Genomic DNA, 24,058 nt, shown 5'->3' with positions numbered 1-24,058 from the left:
TCTTTTCAAACTTGTTCAGTGTCTTTATATTAATGAGGACTCAAACTCTATTGAAGATGGGTTACATCAGAGTAAAAAGTCCAGAATTATCTCCCCTTGAATTTGAGAAAATTGTGAAATAAGGCTTGTTTACGCAATCAAGTCCACAGTTTTCATCCGGTTCTTTTCAAACTTGTTCAATATCTTTATATTAGTGAGGACTCAGACCCTATTCAAAATGGTTTACATCAGAGTAAAAAGTCCAGAATTATCTTCCCTTTAATTTGAGAAAATTGTGAAATAAGGCTTGTTTATGCAATAAAGTCCACAGTTTTCATCTATTCATTTCCCAACTTGCACAGTGTCTGTATCTGAATGATGAGTCAAACCCTATTGAAAATGAGCAATATCGGTGTTATAAGTCCAGAATTATCTCCCCTTGAATTTGAGAAAAAAATGTAAATCTTTAACATTTTGCCATAACTTTTTGCAATATTGAAGATAGCAACTTCATATTTGGCATGCATGTGTATCTCATGGAGCTGCACATTTTGAAAGGTCAAGGTCATCTTTCAAGGTCAAAGGTCAAACAGAAAAATTCAAAGCGGCGCAGCAAGGGACATGGTGTTTCCGACAAACACATTTCTTGTTTGTTTACATATAAAGTTCTATCCTTTTGAAACTTCAACGGATGTGTTATATCATAAAGGGCCTGGAGAACCCCATTGAGAGTGAAGAAAATTTGTCCAACTTATTGTTGAAAAGGAGCCATTTGAAGTTTAAATTTTACGTTTCTTCTTGTTTATGCGATAAATTTCCCATTTTGGGTCTGTTTATTTAAAACTTACTCAGATTGTTCATACTATCAAGGGATTGAGCCCTATTGATTCCAGCCAGTAGAGCGATTCAGGCCCTCATGGGCCTCTTGTTAAAGAGTTATTGCACTTTGGTCAAATCAGCTGCTATGCTAAAGTCCTACTTCATTTTGTGTGCAATTTCTATAAAATGTTTGCAAAATAAATATCTGAAAGTGCTTTTGAGCTTTTTGTTCAGACTTAATGATTCAGGACGTTTGTGTCCTTTTTGAAAACTTTATAAATAAGCTTCAGTGCAGAACTTTGCTTGTATTTTGCATGCCATTTTTGTCAGGCTTAAATCTTAGTTATTTTCATTGATTGGTGCTTGTTACGCACATTTAGACATCTTTGGCTAAAATAATTATCTGGTACAGCTCATGATTTGGAGTTATTGTCCTTTGTTAGTCCCCTACCGGTTTCACCGGAGGGGACTTACGGTTTTGTCTCTGTCCGTCCGTCACAATTTTCTGGATCCTGCAATAACTTATAAAGTTCTTAATATTTTTTCATGAAACTTGCAACATGGATAGATGGCAATATGGACATTGTGCACGTCATTTCATTTTGTTCCTATGTCAAAAATTGCAGTTGCTATGGCAACGAATAGACTAGAAATAGTGCTGAAAATGGTGTTTTTTTCTGAATCCAGTGATAACTTTAAAAGTTCTTAATATTTTTTCATGAAACTTGCAACATGGATAGATGGCAATATGGACATTATGCACATCATTTCATTTTGTTCCTACATCAAAAATTGTGGTTGTTATGGCAACAAATAGACTAGAAAGAATGCTGAAAATGGTGTTTTTTTTCTGGATCCTGCGATTACTTTAAAAGTTCTTAACATTTTTTCATGAAACTTGCAACATGGATAGATGGCAATATGGACATTATGCACTTCATTTCATTTTGTTCCTATGTCAAAAATTGTGGTTGCTATGGCAACAAATAGACTAGAAATAGTGCTGAAAATGGTGTTTTTTTCTGGATCCTGTGATAACTTGGAAAGTGTTAAATATTTTTTCATGAAACTTGCAACATGGATAGATGGAAATATGGACATTATGAACGTCATTTCATTTTGTTCCTACGTCAAAAATTGTGGTTGCTATAGCAACAAATAGACTAGAAATAGTGCTGAAAATGGTGTTTTTTTCTGGATCCTGTGATAACTTTTAAAGTTCTTAATATATTTTCATGAATCTTGCAACATGTATAGATGGCAATATGGACATTATGCACGTCATTTCATTTTGTTCTTACGTCAAAAATTGTGGTTGCTATGGCAACAAATAGACTAGAAATAGTGCTGAAAATGGTGTTTTTTTCTGGATCCTGCGATAACTTTGAAAGTTCTTAATATTTTTTCATAAAACTTGCAACATGGATAGATGGCAATATGGACATTATGCACGTCATTTCATTTTGTTCTTACGTCAAAAATTGTGGTTGCTATAGCAACAAATAGACTAGAAATAGTACTGAAAATGGTGTTTTTTCTGGATCCTGCAATAACTTTAAGAGTTGTTAATGTTTTTTCATGAAACTTGCAGCATGGATAGATGGCAATATGGACATTATGCATGTCATTGTATTTTGTTCCTACGTGAAAAATTGTGATTGCTATGGCAACAAATAGACTAGAAATAGTGCTGAAAATGGTGTTTTTTTCTGGATCCTGCGATAACTTTAAAAGTTCTGAATATTTTTTCATGAAACTTGCAACATGGATAGATGGCAATATGGACATTATGCACGTCATTTCTTTTTGTTCCTACGTCAAAAATTGTGGTTGCTATGGAAACAAATAAAAAAATTATTCTGACAATGGTGAAATTTCTGACAATGGTGGAGCCGGTAGGGGACTTTTATTGCTTGGCAATAGTCTTGTTTTAAATAAATTAATGCTAGGGTCAGTAATTGCAATTGACATGACGCCTGGACGATGATCGCTCCGCCCACTTAATCACGTGGCTCAGCGGGTAGTAAACCTAAACAAGCTAACACCAAAATGGCTTCTTTGCCTATAGATTGCATATAGATTTACGCGATATTCCGGATGATTTTTATTGACTTTTTCACACCATATAACACTTGTAAAAGGGGGCTGTGTCATTTAGTTATTATGCAAATGCAAAAATATACGTTTATAGAGAACATGCTTAGTTATTGCTTATATGACATTTCAAGTTTTTGAAATAAATTAATGTTCTATAAGGGGGATCTCGGTAATTCTACACATTAGAAACTTCCATTCGCTCTTGTCAAGACCGCATTTCCGCGTTGGAAATCTTTCTGAATACCGAATGTCGGAGTTACATAATCCCTATTTACACTGTTTTGCAATATTTCATTTTCGTTTTTTTTTTTAAACAAAATAAACAAAACTAGTTTGAAAAAATGAGAACTATGCATTTGATCTCCAAGTATGGATTAAAAGCGTTCATTGGTGACACCACATGTCTGCACATGTGTAGTTCTTGTCCGAGCTATTTCTCCGCAACTTATTACGGGAATTCAAAGAAACTTTATGGAAAGCTTCACCTCCAAAAGGAGATGTGCATATTATCAGTCGGTTATGGTTGGATGATTTTTCACAGAGGTATGGCCCTTTGAAATTTTCTATAAACTGTACATATAGTTCAATTCTTGTCCGGCCTATTTCTCCCCAACTTAACTGACTGGAATACAATGAAGCTTAATGGGAAGCTTAACTACCTTGAGCAGATGCGCATGTTATTAGTGGGTTGTGGTTAGATGATTTATTTAGAGAGTTATGGCCCTTTGAAATTTGTAAGTTGCTAAACCATCCATCGTATTATTTTGTCCAAAGTTATGTCCCTCAAGACGTTTCCTTTTATCTGAATATATAGTGCAATATTGTGACAAAAAAAACGTTTGGGGAGCATCACCCGTCTTCGACGGTTTCTTGTTTTTTTTTTTTTTACATTTATACCTATGTTGCCAGCTGGTATCGTGCTATTAACCTTTGTTTAATGTATATTTATGTAAATTACATTAAAACATAGCAATTTTAAGTGTTGAATGGTTGGTGAAAAGATCTTCTAAAATTCCCCTTTTCGCCCAAAACAATGCGAAATTCCCTCCTCTAAAACCCCGGCCCCAATCCCCCAAAGTGGAGCAAGGGCCCTGATTTATTTCTATATTTAGAATATTTCTTACCGAAATTCCTTTAAGCAAACAGCGCAGACCCTGATGAGATGCCCCATCATGCGTAGTCTCATCTGGGTCTACGCTGTTTGCCAAGGCTTTTTTTCTAGACGCTAGGCATAAATGGGTTAACTTCTATACGCTTTAAAGTTACAAGCTTATGTGTTCTTATGAGCAGACAAGGTAGCTCTTGATTTGAATGCATGAATGCGCATGCCAATCTTGTGCTACACGCTGCCGCATATGCCATTAGACCCATTTTCGCATAATGCTGCTCAATTATACTTTGGGGACATATATAACATCCTGTGACATGCCTTGTTACCTGTTTATTGGTTGAGCTACAAATAAGGTATAATTATATCTGTTAAGTTTACAGACATAATGTATTTTCCATGCTTTGAAAATTTTCTAGCGAAAGAAAACTAATGTATCAGAATGATACTCAATATATTGACCAGGCATGTTGCACCCAAACTAAGATCTTTAAATGACTTTGGTTCAATGAGTAAAGTTAGTTTTTGTTTGGTTCTTTGTTTCCAGTTATGCAATAAATTGAATGTTGAGTGCAAAACTGCTACATCTACTTTACATTTCTGTATGAGATAAAACAGTGTAATGCTTAACTCTTAAAATACACTCAATTAATGAGGTTCTTTGTACTTATATTTCGTACAAAGCCTGGTAATGTCACAAGGGCCCCATTACACTATTTATAAAGCAGTGGTATGTTTGAAAAGCGGTTCTTATCAAATATTTAATAAGACCATTGTTTTATTGAAATCTTGGAAGTAATTAACCCTTGCTTTTGAAACATGACTTTGGAACACAAAATGCCCCATTGTGTCTTGCCAAATCATATCAACGCAGTCTGTACCCATACAATGAAACATGCATTGAACAGTTTCAAATAATGCTCTGTGGTATTTACAATGAAACATGCATTGAACAGTTTCAAATATTGCTCTGTGGTATTTTATGATTTATCAGCAATATTGACTGCAATACAAATGAGCCATGCTTAGGGAAAACCTGGCTTATGGCACATGTGCACAGACTTGTCCCAGATTAATCTGTGCAGTCCAAACAAGCATATCAGGAATGACACTTGTCAGCGTAGAGTGCATTTTTGTTTAGAAGATACTTCTTCAAGCAAATCCATAGAAGCGGAAAGTGTTGTCGCTGATTGGCCTGTGTGGACTGCACATGCATCAATCCCCATTTTAACAAGAGCGTGGCTCAAAAATTATTAATACTTAATAGCGCTGTGACAGTTTATAACTTTGTTGAGGTCAGATCAATATTGGCCTGAACTTAATCTGCATGTGTTCCATTCTAAAAACTTTTTTTTCTAACATTAAATTATTACAGTGGGATTTACGAGTTTTATCTTATCAATGTGCACAATATTATTGAAGTACAAGTATTGGATACAGTGCAATGCCATTGCTTTACCAAGTCTGGAGTATATAATAGCAAAATTTGTGTTTTTACAGCACTCATTGTAGTGTTAAATCAGTACAACTCAATAATGGTTAATGGTTTTCTGTTTTAAATTTAATTTCAGTGCAACTATAAAGGTGCTTGCTATATATATATTTATTTATTTTTTGAAAATATAAGTAGTCAGCAATATTGTGTTTGCTGAAGTCATGTTTAAACCTGTTCAGCATTTAAGTATAAACAAGGAATACAACTGTTGTGGCATTTGCGTAAGTGAAATAATTTTCTTAGTCAATTCCTCAAACATACATGTATATGTATATTTGGTTTATAAAGATTTTGATAGGATAAGTAATATACTTGAGGATATTCAACTTTTTTGTGTGTTATTGTATTATTAGCTTGGCTGTTTTTGGAGAAAACCCGAGGTATTGTCATAGCCACCTTGTCGTGCTAAAACCTTAACATTGGCTCTAAAATCAATGTGCTTCCACCTACAACTTTGAACTTTCATATGTAGCTACAGTTTGATGAGTTCTACACGCCACACCCATTTTTGGGTCACTAGGTTAAAGGTCAAGGTCACTGTGACCTCTAATATATAAAAAAATAATCTTATGACAAGCTTTCATTTATTCAAAACTGCACTCGCAGCCAAGCGTTGGCACCCACTATGCGGTGCTCGTGTTATATTATCCCTTACAAACTATTTATAAGCGGTAACCAAAGGGATTCAGAACTGTTTAATTTACAAGTTTTCAAACAATAATGGGTTTAATACACTAGCCCTTACAACTAGGAAGTCATTGTGAACTAGGCATGCAATTGGTCGATAATAATATTCCCCTTCTCTGTTTCATTAAAATAAGCCCGAGTTTGGTTGAATACCAGGTTGGGTATTCAAATTGAGCCGTGCTATGGGAAAACAGGGCTTAATGCATGTGCATAAGGCATCATCCTAGATTAGCCTGCGCAGTCTGCAGTCTTGTAAATCTAATAGTCCCCAAGGGCTGCAGAAACTCTTGGCAAAAATAAACCATGGAAACCCTGGACACATCTACAAGAACATTTTTATTGGTGCGTTTTAACTGATATAAGATGTGCATTTTCTCAAATATTGTGTATATTAATTTTGTATTGATATCAATGCTCGGTTCATCCAAAAAATAGATCACCTGAGATACATTTTTTACCCAGCCAGAAAAATTCCCAACCACAATGGGCATTGAACCCGGGACATCCCGGTTCCAAATCAGGCAGACACTACAGCGTCGCTATAAAAGCTAGCTCATATGGCAAGGCAGTATAAGTTCTCCTTATACCGAAAATTATTACACACTCACCCTCCAATTGTGAAATTTTTCCATGAATTTTCTATTGCCACGACATCTGTGGGACGCCTTACACACATGGTGTTTTTTTTTTAATTGGGCACCAATATAACCCAACCAGAAAATTCCCAACCACAATGGGGATTGAAACCGGGACCCCCTGGTTCCAAATCAGGCAGACCTCTATCACGTCTCTATAAAAGCTAGCTCATATGGCAAGGCAGTATCTCCTTATACTGAACCCTGCTACACACACATCCTCCTTTTGTGAAATTCTTCCACAAATTTTTTACCGCCACGTCATTTGAGGGACATCTCACACACATTGTGGGTTTTAATGTTGGGGGCAAAATGTAACCCAGCCAGAAAAATTCGCGACCACAATGGGGATCGAACCTGGGACCTCCCCGTTCTTAATCAGGATGACACTCTACAGAGTCACTATTAAGGCTAGCTCAACCTGGGACCTCCCTGTTCTTAATCAGGATGACACTCAACTGAGTCACTATAAAGGCTAGCTCATATGGACCTCCCCTTTCTTAATCAGGATGACACTCAACTGAGTCACTATAAAGGCTAGCTCATATGGACCTCCCCGTTCTTAATCAGGATGACACTCAACTAATTCACTATAAAGGCTAGCTCATATGGCAAGGTAGTATAAGTTCTCCTTATTCCGAACCCTGCTTCTCAATCTCAGACTTAAGCCGGTATTACACTTTATTGACTGTAAAAGGGTAGTGGATATTGAATATCCAATATTTATCATGACAGTTTGTCTGCAGAATTACCTGGGGAAATCTTGCTGAGGTATAAATGCAATACCTCTATAGATAAGGCCATCAATTAGATTGAGGCCTTTCATGAATTGTTTATAATGTTTCTTTCCTATGTTTGTCATCGTTTTTTTCACTTCCTTTTTGATTGGACATCATTTAAAGTGGATGGGAATGGCATACACTAACAATTTTAACAGTTTTCATGAATTTAATCATAAATTTATTTCAGTTTCATATGTCTAAAACTAAAAATAAAATGATGAAGAAAAAAAGACCACCATTGGAAAATAGGCTCCTCCCACTTCTTTTTACTTTTTATGTCTGTGTTGTTGCAGTGGGTTGTTTCTCAATTTTTTATTGTTTGATCTTAGGTTTTCCACTCTCCTCGCATGCTCATAAATAAAACATCATAAAATCAAACTTGTGCAATAAACCAACTGAAAACCACAATCATTAAGTATTCTCCATATATTTTGAGCATTTGTAGTTGAATAATCGACCATACATTTTTAGCTCATCTATTTTTTGAAAAAAAATTATGAGCTATTGTCATCACCTTGGCGTTGGCGTTGGCGTCTGGTTAAGTTTTGCGTTTAGGTCCACTTTTCTCAGAAAGTATCAATGCTATTGCATTCAAACTTGGTACACTTACTTACTATCATGAGGGGACTGGGCAGGCAAAGTTAGATAACTCTGGCGTGCATTTTGACAGAATTATGTGCCCTTTTTATACTTAGAAAATTGAAAATTTTGGTTAAGTTTTGCGTTAGGTCCACTTTTCTCAGTGAGTATCAATGCTATTGCATTCAAACTTGTTACACTTACTTACTATCATGAGGGGACTGGGCAGGCAAAGTTAGATAACTCTGGCATGCATTTTGACAGAATTATGTGCCCTTTTTATACTTAGAAAATTGAAAATTTTGGTTAAGTTTTGTGTTTAGGTCCATTTTATTCCTTAAGCATCAAAGCTATTGCTTTCATACTTGCAACACTTACTAACTTTCATAAGGGGACTGTGCAGGCAAAGTAATGTAACTCTGACTGGCATTTTGACAGAATTATGTGCCCTTTTTATACTTAGAAAATTGAAAATTTGATTAAGTTTTGTGTTTAGGTCCACTTTATTCCTACAGTATCAAAGCTATTGCTTTCATACTTGCAACACTTATTAACTATCATAAGGGGACCGTGCAGGCAAAGTTATGTAACTCTGACTGGCATTTGGACGGAATTATGGGCCCTTTATACTTAGAAAGTTGAAAATTTGGTTAAGATTTATGTTTTGGTCCACTTTACCCCTAAAGTATCATAGATATTGCTTTCATACTTGGAACACTCAAAAACTATCATAAGGGTACAGTAAAAGGACAAGTTGCATAACTCTGGTTGTCATTGTTACGGAATTATGGCCCTTTTTTGACTTAGTAACTTTTAATATGTGGTTAAATTTTGTGTTTCGATCCACTTTACTTCTTAAGTATCAAGGCTATTGCTTTTAAACTTCAAATACTTTCATGCTATCATGAGGTTACTGTACCTGGCAAGTTGAATTTTACCTTGACCTTTGAATGACCTTGACTCTCAAGGTCAAATTATTAAATTTTGCTAAAATTGCCATAACTTCTTTATTTATGATTAGATTTGATTGATACTTTGACGAAACTACTCTTACCTGACATACCACAATAGACTCCACCCAAACCGTCCCCCGTGCCCTCCCCCCCCCCTCCCCCCACCTCCCCCCTCCCCCCCCTATTTTTTTTTTTTTAAGATCATCTCATAAATGACCACCACACCCTCACACTATACCCCCCCCCCCCCCCACCCCCATTTTTTTTTTTTTTTTTTTTTTTTTAAGATCATCTCACCTCACACTATACCCCACCCCCCCCAATATTTTTTTTTAAACGGTTATGTTTGAAATACCGTCCAACCATCGCACCCAAAAAATCCCCCCCCCCCCCCCCATCGCCCTTCCCCCCCCCCCCCCCCCCCCCCCCCTCAATTTTATAATCACTAGATTGTGTTAACTATTCTCCATATGTGACCTTGAAGTGAGTGGTTACTATGTCATCTGTATTCAATGTTATAACCACCATAATGTGTATATCTCTCAATGTGACCCTGGGCAAATGGTTGCTAAGGAGACTGCATTCAGAGCTTTAACTACTGCATTGTGTTAACTCCAAGATTGAGATTTTAGTGAATGGTTGCCATGGAGACTGTATTTGATGCTATTACTACTGCTTTGTGTGAACATCAAGATTGAGATTTAAATGAATGGTTGCCATGGAGTCTGTATTCAATGTTATAATCACATTATTGTATATATTACAAGATATGACCTTGAAGTGAGAGGTTGCTATGGACTCATTTTTCAATGTTAGAACCCTAGCTTTGTGTGTACCTCCAGTTTTGACAATAAAAAGAGTGGCTGCTTCGGAGTCTGTAAGCAATTTAATAGCCACTATAATTTGGTTGTTACCTGATATGACCTTTAAGTGAATGACTTCTGTGTAGTCAGTTTGTAACAACCACATTACATATATTTCCAGATGTGCTCTTAAGTGAATGGTTGCCATGGAGTCTGTATTTAATATTATAGCCACTGTATTTTGTTTATCTTCAGATGTGACCTTGAAGTGAGCCGTTGCCATGGAGCCTGACCCTGATGAGCAGCTCCACCCTGGGGAGGAAGATCTGGCTTGGTTTGATGACTCTGTAAAAGGTATCGATGTGATAGCGTTGTTTTTTTTCGTTCAAATTTTGGTCTGGTAATAAAGTAAATGTTTTTCCTCATTTGTACCTAAAAATTCCCCATTGAAGTTTTCCAATTTTTTTTAATAAGTCCTAATATTTAGTTAATCTTTAATCCAGTACTTTAAGCCAAACCTTTGTAAATGCAATATTGAAATCTTTTTATTCTCAATGACACAGTAATGTTAGCAAAAAACAACAACACTAATTTCCAAATTTTGCCGAAAGTTGATTTTTCCCAATCTAAAATGACCTTGCCCCATTACCAAAATGGTGAAAATAAACTGCTATGTGTACATCTCTTTTTAAAGTACAGTAACAGTGCCTGTAAATGTTAGCCTCTGTCAAAGTTACACATTGTTAAAGAGTCTTTATATTAACGCCTCTGTTGAAGTAATGGTGTGTTAGTGTCTGTATATTTTAGCCTCTGTCAAATTTACAATGTGTGTAAGTGTCTGTGTATATTAGCCCATGTAAAAAAGCCCATGTGTTATTGTCTGTATGTGTATTTCTTTTGATTTTCTTCATTGATTTTTATCCCCATGCTTTGCGAAAAGCGTGGTGATTATGTGGTTATCTCTGCCGTCTGTTCGTCTGTCCTGGCCACTATCTTCTCCTACACGATTAGCACTAAAACCTTGAAACTTACACACATGGTAGCTATGAGCATATGTGCGACAGTGCATTATTTGGAATTTTGATCTGACCCATGGGTCAAAAGCTATGGGGGTTGGGGTGGGGCCGGGTCAGAGATTTTCACTCATTTTACCAACAGCATGCAGCATGGGGATACGCGTTGGCCTCTGCTGCACTTTTTCTAGTTAAATAATATGATTGCAGTTAGTATTCACCAAGGAACCATATCCCTATAGATCGACTACAGTTTTGTTTTTGTATAGATGGTCAACAAAGGGATTATACTTAAACAATACATAACTACAATTAAGTGCAACATGGCAGGAGGTATTATAATATATCATATAACTGAAACGTTATCAGCATTTCCGAACCCTATAGTTATAAAAGTATTTTACTACGAATGAAATTATTCTACAATCATAATGTTGAATTTATGCGATTATATTTCTTGACTCCACACAAATTTATTTTCCTATTAAAAAAACTTCAAAGAAAATACCTTATGTATGTAGTTTGTAATAAATATATTTTTACTAAAGAAATTAAGTACACAATTGAATAATAATTATTGCAATTATTGTCATTATGTATTAACATCTCGAAACAACGAAAACATACTTATTTCTTGTTTATGTAAATTGAGCTTTGTTTTTAATGATGTATGTCTTTGCATTTTCTTTAAAGACATACTGTTATAATATATACCGTATAATTATGTCAATGAAGATGAGCTTTACATGCTTTCTCTACTGTTTTGTTCTGTAAGAGTAGGTAAAAACATATTAAATGCAGGGACCAGAGCATGGAATTCATGTCAGGCATAGAAGTCAACCTGGTGCCAAAAAGATAACTATGTGACAAAGCCAACTAATATCATCTATGTTGCTGTAGGCTAAAACCATTAATTTACCATTGTTTTCTAATGTTGCTGTTGTTCAAATCACATTTGTCAATACTGATAACATTTTAATTAGACATTATCGACTTTGCTAGTCAGGCTTGATTTAGTCAGTTCTCCAGATAAATTTTCATGCAAGTTTTTTTTTTTACTGTCCAGTTTTTATTACACATGAGCCAGGCAGGCTCATCTGGGACAACTTATTCTGCCAAGAAAGGATTTTTGTTGAGAGAAGACATCCTTTGAAAGAAATATTCTGTAAAAGCAAATTGCACAGGTTTATCTGGGATGTGCACAGGTTTATCTGGGATGACACTATACACATGCATTAAGCCCAGCTTTTCAAGAATAAGGCGCATATAAACAAAGGAATTAAAACATCAAATATTTCAAATAAGTAAAAATCTGATAAAAATTACATTTGTTTAAAGATTTATTATATGAAATATATTGCACATTTTTTTATTTTCTTTATTTTAATTACTCAATATGTTAATGGCAAACTTCGTAAACAACTGTTAAGTAGATTCTAGCCATGTTTAATTTCTTTTAATCAGATGCAATTTTCCCACAATTCAAAATTTACTTTGATCAGTTTCTGGTGCAAAAGCTTGCTCAAAACTTAACTTTAACAAGTTTATCAATGCCAGTCACAATCGTCAATTTAAAGAAGTCATGTGGAATTGTTTAAATGCTATCTTTAACAGTTTGAAGCTGTGCTTAAGTTTGATTACTGAAGAACAGCACCCATGCAGAAATACTTCACCCTTTCCCTCTTAGAAGCAAAGTAAACGAGAGCGCCGATGGCGTTAAAAGCATAGGTGCAAGATACAGGGAAGAATGGCGTCACGTGGTATAATGTAGTTCGATATCGCCATCCGCGAATTTCTCAAATCAATAATTTCAAACAATTACCGACTATTTAAATAGATAATCTTTCCATTTACATCAGTGTTTGAAACGCTTATGAAAAATAATTACCCAAGCCTTTCAAAATTTAAGCACGGACAGATCTGTATCTTTTCACAAATGAAAATAGACGCTACCCTATTCGTCTGCGTCAAGAATTTGTCGTAAAACTTGTGGTAAGCGTTAGATGCAGACGTGCACAACAGATTGAGTTCTGAATACAGATTTCTGAATGCAGATTTTTATAGAAACTCCTCAAAGCAGTTACTTCCCTTGCTTCGCCCGGTCAGTAACTTCTAGTATAAGGGAGGCCACTGCGTAGGAGATTGAGATTTATAGTGCAGATAGAATTGTTTTACGAACGAAATTTGTTTTAGGTTATAAGAAGATTTTTTGACATAAAACGGTCTTAGAAAAATTCACTAAAAACGGTGTCAGCAATATTCTTGGAAGAAAACGTTAGAAAAACGTTTCCAAATTTTTTTTTGTAAGAATGACCATATACTAAATTAAATAGATATTTCGTCTGATTTTTGATCAGGTAAGGCTTCATAATGGGTAACCGAGCGATGTGGATTTTTGAAATGTGGTATATACCATAAGCATAGGTGCGTAAACGCACCTATGCTAAAAATGGCTATGTGCAAACAGCATAAAACGAGAACTGCCTGCGAGTAACTCGCAGTCTGTTCAGATTTTATGCTGTTTGCTGCTCATTAGTACCTAAGGATTGGAAATGAAGCCTTTAAAACTTGAATTTAGGAAGAAAGGTCTGTAATTAAGTTTTATTAACTTTAAAAGGGACTACAAAAGCGTCAAAATACTTATCTAAGTGGTAAATGGTTAAATATGCTATATGCTGGTTGAGACATGGGTAATTTTCATAAGGTGGTTACATCACACATATTATATAAACTTAAGACAATGAATCATTATAAACATAATTATTAACTTTTGTTCTTTATATTTGTTGCTTTTTATGTCCCCCACTATAGTAGTGGGGGACATATTGTTTTTGCCCTGTCTGTTGGTTGGTCTGTTGGTTGGTCTGTTTGCGCCAACTTTAACATTTTGCAATAACTTTTGCTATATTGAAGATAGCAACTTCATATTTGGCATGCATGTGTATCTCATCAAGCTGCACATTTTGAGTGGTGAAAGGTCAAGGTCAAGGTCATCCTTCAAGGTCAGAGGTCAAATATTGGTGGCCAAAATTGCTCATTTTATGAATACTTTTGCAATATTGAAGATAGCAACTTGATATTTGGCATGCATGTGTATCTGATGGAGCTGCAAATTTTGAGTGGTGAAAGGTCAAGGTCGACCTTCAAGGTCAGAGGTCAAATATATGTGTCCCAAACCGCTTATTTTATGAATACTTTTGCAATATTGAAGATAGCAACTTGATATTTGGCATGCATGTGTATCTCATGGAGCTGCACATTTTGAGTGGTGAAAGGTCAAGGTCAAGGTCATCCTTCAAGGTCAGAGGTCAAATATATGTGGCCCAAATTGCTTATTTTATGAATACTTTTGCAATATGGAAGATAGCAACTTGATATTTGGCATGCATGTGTATCTCATGTAGCTGCACATTTTGAGTGGTGAAAGGTCAAGGTCAAGGTCATCCTTCAAGGTCAAGTATATGGGTCAAAATTGTTCATGTAATGTCACTTCTGCAATATTGAAGCTAGCAATTTTATATTTGAAATGCATGTTTATCTCAAGGAGCTGCACATTTTGAGTGGTGAAGGGTCAAGGTCAAGGTCATCCTACGAGGTCAACATTATATAGGGGGACATTGTGTTTTTCAAACACATCTTGTTTTCCAAAAGTTAATCATCAGAAATAATAATAAATAATCAATTGTCTTGATTGTGTAAAACTGCCATCTTGAAAATGTTGTCTTGTTGAGCCGTGTATTCTGATTGGCTATTCCAATTTCAAGATTTGCATATCTATAAATAGCCTTAAAACTGACATTGAAGAGAAGAGTAATTTCTTATGAAAATATGTCAACAGACGATCTATTATGGAGAATAATCATAAATAAACGATTTTGTGTTACTTGGGAACACTATAAGAACAATTTATAAAAGAGGAAATATTTGATAAGAGCTCTGATGATTTACAATATTGACCTGTTTTTGTCGCATGTTTGATAAGAAAAAGGATGTTGACCTGGTCAAAACTATTTTTCTAACAACTGCATAATTTTGGAACGTGTAATCACGTAATTTCACGCGATCTCTACAACCACGACTCTAAAAGAAACCACGCCTAAACAATAAACTACCATACGTATCTAAGTGGTAAAGGGTTAAATACATATCTAAGTGGTAAACTTTAAATACATATCTAAGTGGTAAAGGGTTAAATACCTATCTAAGTGGTAAAGGGTTAAATACATATCTAAGTGGTAAAGGGTTAAGAAATCAAATTGTTATTTTCTCACCTGGACATGTAGTGATCATGGTAAGCTATTGTAGTTATCCTATGTCCGCTGATGTGCGTCATGTCTCGCGGGTCACGTTCTATCAACTTTTTGCTTGCTATTACTCTACAGGCCTCATTTTTCATCCAATATTTATAAAACTTAGTCATAATTATTATCTTGACAATTGTTTTTAGGCCAAGTTATCTTGGTCTCATGCGTCCAAAACTTGGGACACCTGGTCAAATCTTAGAAAACGCTTTTAACACATCTTTAAAATATCTATGCCCAAATAAAATCTGGGTCATGTGCATCCAAAAACTAGGTCACCAGGTCAAATCATAGAAAAAAGTTTTACCACTATTAATAATAGAAGTCGCATTTATAATTTGATCTCAATGAAACTTGTTTGGAATGTACAACTTGATATTTTTAGGCTGAGTTGTAATCTTGGTCAAGTGTGTCTAAAACCTTAATCGCAAGATCACATCTATAAAAGATTTAATATGGGTCAAGTGTAATACAAAACTAGTCCACCATATCAGTATTTAGGCTGAGTTGTAATCTGGGTCATGTGCGACCAAAACATAGGTTTCAAAGTGAAATCTTAGAAAAACATTCAATCTCTATGACACTTGGTGATAATGTTTATCTGTACAATATCTACGCTTGTTTGAATATGGGTCAAGTGTAATATACAACTAGTTCATCATGTTAAGTCATTGACATTTGTAAACCATCGACTGAGGTGAGCGCTTATGGACATCATGGCTCTCTTGTGTATGATATATTTTAAAATTCAAATTATGTTTCAGGAATTTGGGATTATTATTTTTTTTTAAGAAAAAAAATTCTGGCGCACTCATAGAACGTTGAAGAAACAAATTATATAGATTATGCATATATATCTAGGCCAAATGATCATATGATCTGTGTTCTCGAAAAACTGGGCTTAAAGCATGTGCTTAAAATTGAAAATTGATCCCAGATCAGGGACCACCCTTTCTGATTTGATGTGTTGTTTCATTTATAAGGAGATTTCTCCTAAATGAAAATCCAGTGTAGGCTGAAAGTGTCGCCCTTGATTAGCCTGTGTGGACTGCAGGGGCTGACCTTTGAGGACAAACTCAGTTTTTCCAGAACGAACTCATTTTATCAGCAAAGTTTTGCTAGAACTACTGACAGTTACCTCAATCATTAGCATTGATTTTGCTGCAAATCATGATTGATAAGAAGTCTGACAGAAGATTTCAGCCCCCAGACACTGGGTTAGTGCAATTAATTCTCTTAACACTCATCTATCTTTGAAAGCCATGATTAAAATGGAAGTTGGAAAGGCATTGATCTGGAAACTGTTTGCTAATGAATATCTTGGGATACATGGTCTTGGGATGCATGGTCTTGCAGTCTGCAATCTGATTTGGAAAGAATCACTGTGGTAGAAACTAATCAGGTTTTATTGCAGGCAATACAAAAATCATTGTACATTGTTTTTGTTCATGAGTTGATTTTTTTAACAATTGATGAATTTGAAATTGCGTGGCTTTAAGTCAACCTATATGAGATGGTGTGTTATGCAAACAAATTCACATTCTACCTTGACAATTTTACTTTGACTTTAAAAGTCCAATAATGTTGTTTTTTTGTTATACCTGTATATCTTTGTCGAAAGGGAAATGATGGGGTATCAATCAACTCTGATTTTAGCCTCAAACTAGGTCAATGGAATTTAATGCATTTGCTTAACCCTTTCCCACTTAAATGCTTATTTTCCCACTTCGATACGTATTTTACCACTTAGATACATATTTTACCACTTAGATACATATTTTACCACTTAGATACATATTTTACCACTTAGATACATATTTTGACGCATTTGTAGTCCTTTAGAAAGTTCAATTTAGTTAAAGACCTATCTTACTAGATTCAAGTTTTTTAGGCTTCATTTCCAACCCTTAGTACTGATGAGCAGCAAACAAAGCCTGAACAGACTGCAAGTAATTTGCAGACTGTTCTGATTTTATGTTGTTTGCACTGAGCCATTTTCATTGTCTTCTGATGAGTAAAGGGTTAAAATGTCGTCCCATATTCGCCTATGCATTCGACACTCTTCTCAGGCTAATCTGGAACAATACTTTCTTCTTTTTCATTTAAAGGAAGTAGCAAATAGCAAGTTTAGGCGGAAGTTGTTATCCAAGATTATTCTGTGATTACCTACATGCATTAAGACCCGTTTCTTCAGAATGAGGCTCATGTCTTTCTATGTGCTCACGTTGATCTGAGTAAAAATTGGCCATTTCTTAATAACACTGAACTATATTACTGGTAGACACAGTTAAAACAAAATGTTCTGAACAATATAAAGTGTCCTGTCAGTTTTCAAAAATTGTTGAAAAACACAATTATTTAAAGACTCAAGTAGGTTCTGTATTATTTTAGGAAAAAAGCCCAAGGGTCTGTACAGCAATGCGTCTGAGAAGGCGCGGGGCCTGATTTCCACGGAGCGACAATGCTCCATGTTCTGTGGAGGGAAGAAGTGCAAGTACTGCAGCGGGGAGGGCTGGGAGCCAGATGAATACGCAATCAAGGGACTCTACTCTCATTGGTAAGTCTGTAGGACTGGGATGCCACTTGAATACACAATCAAGGAATTCTAGTCTAATTGGTTAGTCTGTAGGACCGACAGACTAATACGCAATCATGGGACTCTAATCACGTTGGGTAAAGAATTTCGGCAGAATTATGGCCTTTTGTCTGTGTTGATTCTACAACTAAAGAATATACTATTCAAAAATTTATGTTTTGAAAACAAAATCCTCTTCAAATGCTGGTATCTTGCTTAAACATTCACAGTTGATTAACTTTAATGTGTAGATGACCATAAGAAAGGATTTTTGCTGCATAGAGTTTATGGGGTATCAAGTGTGAAGAATAAAATGTGAAAAATTGTCATTTTGTGTATGTTCACTTTATAAGTTGTGTCAAATTTACATGAAAATGGAAAAATGAAAATCTGAGTCTGTTAGATTGGGATCCCATCTAATAAATTGACCAATTATATAGAGAATAATAGGTTCGTGACGTGGATGGAGAATGGTTATCTGGCAAGTTGGAGGAATTTATCGGGTTAGCCGAAGGCAAACCCGATAAGATCCTCTGACGAGCCAGATAACCATTCTCCATCCACCTCACCAACCTATTATTCTATTTATCCTGTCACATTTACAACATTCGTTGAAATGTTTCTAAAATATCTAGTTTTCGAGTATTTTGTGTTTACATATTTAATATGGGAAAAAACACGCGCGAACAAAAACATTCTGACGTCGCATAATGCAAAGCGCTTAGGCTAGCTTCCATCTTGTTAAACAACAGAGAAATCGAGTTATTCGTCATTAATTCAATACACAAAGACGAAATTATGCTGTTTAAATAATAAGATTTAAACAATCAGTACTTTACATGTATTTGGTATTTTTTAATAGACAAAAAACAAATATTTTATTGATAGAAAATAATAAAGGCATGCGCATGCGGGGAGAGCAACTGACGGATATTCGAGGTCATGTGGTCATCTAGCCTAATATCTTTTGGGATATTAGGTTACCTGGTTATCGGGCTTATTTTAAGGCATGTGACAGGATAAATGACACAACTATCTTGTTTAATATCTTTATTTTGTTAAATAACCCAGATATTAAGTGTAGTTAAAAATATCATTACCTAGAAATTTGATACCCAATAATACTTATCCAACATGATACCCTCGTCAATATTTACCATAAATTCGTTTAAGAATTCTGTAAGCACAAATGTAAGTCATTTAGTGGAAATGTAAAGGAAGTATGGAATTCAAACAACTTGTCTTTTCTCGGAAATGCCTAGATAAATTGAGTTGGCTTTTCAAAGACAGGCAAAGTAATCACAATTGTGAATTGGGACTGAACATGTGTGAATCTCATATTCCATTTTTGAGCATTTTGCACTGCTCTTAAGTGTTAACTCTTAATTCCTTCATTCTCTGTTAAAGATTTGAAAAGCAGAACTATGCTCTTGCAATAATATAATATGTCAATTAAGCCACTAAGTAAAAAACACGCGATTGGTTGAGGATATTGATATCTAGACACTGCAATTTTTATTGTCGAGAAAGTTGTTATTTTATGGCTTCTTGACAGGAATCTGCATAACTTAAATGACCTCAAAATGTAAATTCACAAATATGTCTGATTTCATTTTTTTTAAGGAAAACTAGTATGTAGAACCCCCCCCAAAGTTTTTACTGTAGAAACAAACTATTGTTTTTTGTGCAAACTTTCACTGTTTAATGCCTTAGTTTTTCCACAATATAACATATAGTCCCTAATTATTATCACCTGCCATCAGCGGAGGGATATTTTTTTGGCATTGTCCGTCAGTCCGTCGTCAGTCTTTCCGTCCGTCCTGAGCCATGTCTTGGAAGTGCTTTGGCGGATTTCATTGAAATTTGGTATGAGCATATATATGGATAAGAGGATGATGCACACCAAATAGCATTGTACACCATCTGTTAATAACGGAGTTATGGCCCTTTGTATCATGAAAAAATGCTTTTTTTGTGTGTTCGGAGCCATATCTTGGAAGTGCTTTGGCGGATTTCATTGAAACTTTGTATGTGTATATATATGGATAAGAGGATGATGCATGTCAAATGGCATTGTACACCATCACTTAAAGGGATCTTTTCACGGTTTGGTAAATTGACAAAATTGAAAAAAGTTGTTTCAGATTCGCAAATTTTCGGTTTAGTTATGATATTTGTGAGGAAACAGTATTACTGAACATTTGCCATGGTTTAACATAGCCATTATATGCATCTTTTGACGATTTAAAAACCTAAAAATTATAAAGCGTTGCAACGCAAAACGATTGAATAATTTGGAGAGTTCTGTTGTTGTCATTTAAATTTGTGAAACTACGAAGATTGCTTACATAAAGTAAAAAATACGCATCTTATGTATGCTTGGCAGGATAGCTCAGTTGGCTAATGCGTTTTTACTTCAGCTTCCGGGGGTCACTGGTTCGAGCCCTGATGCGGGCTACTTTTTTTTTTCCTTTTTTAAATTTTATTAACCAGGTTTTCCGAAGGAAAAAACTGGTTATTAGATTGGCGAATGCGGGCGGGCTGGCTGGCTGGCGGGCTGGCTGGCTGGCGGGCTGGCTGGCTGGCTGGCGGGCTGGCGGGCTGGCGGAATAAGCTTGTCCGGGCCATAACTATGTCGTTCATTGTCAGATTTTAAAATCATTTGGCACATTTGTTCACCATCATTGGACGGTGTGTCGCGCGAAATAATTACGTCGATATCTCCAAGGTCAAGGTCACACTTTGAGTTCAAAGGTCAAAAATGGCCATAAATGAGCTTGTCCGAGCCATAACTATGTCGTTCATCGTCAGATTTTAAAATCATTTGGCACATTTGTTCACCATCATTGGACGGTGTGTCGCGCGAAATAATTACGTCGATATCTCCAAGGTCAAGGTCACACTTTGAGTTCAAAGGTCAAAAATGGCCATAAATGAGCTTGTCCTGGCCATAACTATGTCATTCATTGTGAGATTTTAAAATCATTTGGCACATTTGTTCACCATCATGGGACGGTGTGTCCCACGAAAGATTCAAGTCAATATCTCCAATGTCAAGGTCGCCACGACTAAAAATAGATTTAAAAAAAAAAAAAAAATTACAAAGGGGGTTAATTTTTTTTGGTCATTTCAAAAGTTCAGTTTGAGTTTTCTCCCTTTATCAGATTTTTTTTTCACAATGAAAACCTGGTTTTGTGACAATTTTGTCCCTTGTTTTTGATTTTTTACTGGAGCTTTTAAAATTTAATGTTTACATTTATCAATATAAAGCATTTAATGACAAACTTCAAAACATGCCAAAATCTGTAAAAAGGCCCTTTTAAGAACGGAGTTATGGCCCTTTGATTCTTGAAAAAATGCTTTTTGAGTGTCAAATATAACACTTTTGTGTCCAGAAGCATATTGGCGGAGGATATCAATTCAACGACTTTGCTTGTTTTTTTAACTCTCATTCTAATTGGAAGAATCTTGTTCAAATGTTTGCTGACTTATATCCCTTTGTCATATTGTCCACTGTATATTAAATAGTTGATTTTTCTGTGTTCAAACATATGTGGTGGGGGCTTCAATGTCTTTGACACGTTGGGAATGTAATATGCAAAGGACATTATTTCGTGAGATGTAACTCTGTTAGGATAACTACCATGTTATAATGAGAGCATATCTCGAACCTAGTATGAGGTATTTAAAAGGGATATGATGACCAAACTTCAACTGTATCTGTTTAGGTGAACGTATTTTAGAGTCTGGCTTTCCAATATTTAAATCAATACATTTTTGTGATAATGGTATTTAAAAATAAAGCTATTATTACAGATGATTTTGAGCCTTACTCTAGAAAAAAATGGGTTTAATGCATGTACATAGTTTTTCCCAGCATAGCCTATGCAGTTGTCACTGGCTAATCAGGGATGACACATTCCGCTAAGAGTGGATTTCTGCTAAGAAGAGACTTCTTTTAAACAAAATATACCACAAAAGCGGAAAGTGACTTCCCTGATCAGCCAGTGTGGACTGCGCAGGCTAAACTTGGATGACATTTCACGCATTAAGCCCTATTTTCCAAGAGGAAGGCTCATGTTTAGTCCTGTTCATTCTTGATTCTATTTTAGGGTGACAGACAAGATACTGGCCATGGCACGTCCTTCCAACTATGGTATTCAGAATCACAGGCTTGTGGATCAGTTTAAAGAGTAGGTGAAATTGGTGCTTTGTGATACAGCACAAATTTACTATACTAAGATGGATGGTCCATTAAACTTCTTGTGCTGCGTCATGCAAAAAAGTATCTTATGCCGTTTGTGGCCTTTGTTGCTGCAAACCAGCCATTCACAGGACTATACTATGTGTTTTACTGTAACGCAATTTTTTTTACAGCTTGGTCTTCAGCTACAATGGCATATATGGTATAAGACTTTTTTTTTTGCACAACATAGGTCACTTTATTTATGTCTCAGTCATTATTATGACTGCTTTTTTGATGTTTTATATGGATATATGTCCTGTTGGTTTATGCTACCATGTTTCAATCTTCAAGTATTTCAAAGAGAAATTGCTCAGAATATCAAGCACTGTTGTTTTCTTAGAAACAAGAGTCAAAAACTGTTTCTTTAAGCTTAATTGCAAAATAGCGTAAAAGAATATGTGTCAACTACACATATATAGATTATAAGGGGATAATAGAAACATAAAATAATATGCTCATACTCTTTTTTTGCACAAATCAAAGTATTTAGAGATGGATTTTCAAACTCTCGCGTTCAATATGTACAGTTTTTCAATATTTAATGGAATCATTTGTTTGTTTTATCCTCGTTGTAGGAAAACTGGATATAATGCATGTGTGTAGAATATTGTCCCGGATAAGCCTATGCAGTCCCACCTAATCAGGGATGCCACACATTCAGCCTTGACTGGATTTTTGTTTAAAAGAGACTTCTATAAACAAAAAAGTCCATAAAAGCTAAAAGTGTCTCCCCTGATTAGCCTGTGAAGACTGCACAGGCTTATTTGGGACAACACTTTACGCACATGCATTAAGCCCAGTTTTCACAGAGTGTGGCACATTTCCACCCATTCAATATTCAATCTGTCTGTCAGGCAGGGTATCAAGTCCATCATCAACCTGCAGATTGCTGGGGAACACGGGGACTGTGGCCCCCACAAGCTAGATCCCAGTGGCTTCCTGTACAACCCACAGGCATTCATGGAGCAGGGAGGTAACTCTAGTAATCATACTCACTTCTACTGTAGTTGTCTCCCTTGGCATCCTGTACAGCCCCCAGGCCTTAAGGTCAGAATATACTAAATAGTTTCCCTATATAATTCAATGTAAAAGCGGCAACTTTGAGCGAAAATAAATGCAACATGTTGTACATAGAGACCCCCATAACCATACCTTTTCTTAAAGGCCATTCTAAGCTGAATTGATTTATGCAATAAAAAAGATAAGTCATGTTCAATCCAAGAAAGAACTTGACACGAATCAAAATCGACTGTTTTTGCAACTTTTTTTTCGGCCGATTCTTAGTGGAATGTAACCTTTTCAGTGCAAGGCTTTACTTTAGTCTCCAAGTCTATCATATTTCAGGGATTCGGTCGTGGACACCTATTTATGCCCTACCATTATCTCCGAAAGATAAAACCAGAACAATAGTTTAAAGTGTAAAACATGCCTTCGAGTCAACTATGATATTTTTTTAGAGAGTACAACCCTACATGAAACGATTATTTAGTATACTGTACCCTTAATGGAGCAGGGAGGTAACTGCAGTGATCATACTCACTTTTTCTGTAGTTGTCTCCCTTGGCTTCCTGTTCAACCCACAGGCTTTCAGGTCATAATATACTAAATAGTTTCCCTATATAATTCAATGTAAAAGCGACAACTTTTAGCGAAAATAAATACAACATTTTGCACATAGGGACCCCCATAACCATACTTTTTCTTAAAGGGCATCCTAGGCGGAATGGATTTATGCAATAAAAAAGATATGTCATGTTCAAACCAAGAACTCTACACAAATCAAAATCGACTGTTTTTGCAACTTTTTTTCGGGCCATTTCTTAGTGGAATGTAACCTTTTTCAGTGCAATGCTTTACTATAGTCTCTTAGTTTATCATATCTCAGGGATTCAGTAGTGAGCACCTATTCATGCCCTTCCACTAACTCCAAACAATAAAACCCAAACAACAGTTTAAAGTGTAAAACATGCTGTCGAGTCAACTATG

The 24,058-nt window shown here is 35.6% G+C and overlaps 1 protein-coding gene across 5 annotated transcripts in view; it reads left to right on the top strand.

Moving 5' to 3' along the window:
- LOC127859379 (protein tyrosine phosphatase domain-containing protein 1-like) overlaps positions 1-24,058 on the top strand; it is a 67,224-nt gene that overhangs the window by 10,514 nt on the left and 32,652 nt on the right. For 4 of the 5 annotated variants that reach the window (XM_052396767.1, XM_052396751.1, XM_052396761.1 and 1 more), the window contains exons 2-5: positions 10,193-10,291; positions 17,643-17,808; positions 21,939-22,019; positions 22,927-23,045. In XM_052396767.1, the coding sequence (XP_052252727.1) occupies positions 10,219-10,291; positions 17,643-17,808; positions 21,939-22,019; positions 22,927-23,045 (439 nt within the window). In that variant the 5' untranslated portion in view covers positions 10,193-10,218. Of the gene's footprint in view, positions 1-5,563; positions 5,720-10,192; positions 10,292-17,642; positions 17,809-21,938; positions 22,020-22,926; positions 23,046-24,058 lie in introns of those variants that run through there. The other variant, XM_052396743.1, reaches the window with a different exon arrangement.

Source organism: Dreissena polymorpha, chromosome 1 (genome assembly GCF_020536995.1).
Source record: "Dreissena polymorpha isolate Duluth1 chromosome 1, UMN_Dpol_1.0, whole genome shotgun sequence".
NCBI classification, from domain to species: domain Eukaryota; kingdom Metazoa; phylum Mollusca; class Bivalvia; order Myida; family Dreissenidae; genus Dreissena; species Dreissena polymorpha.
Note: the sequence above shows the minus strand (reverse complement) of the source record. Positions and strands in the feature narration are given on the sequence as shown.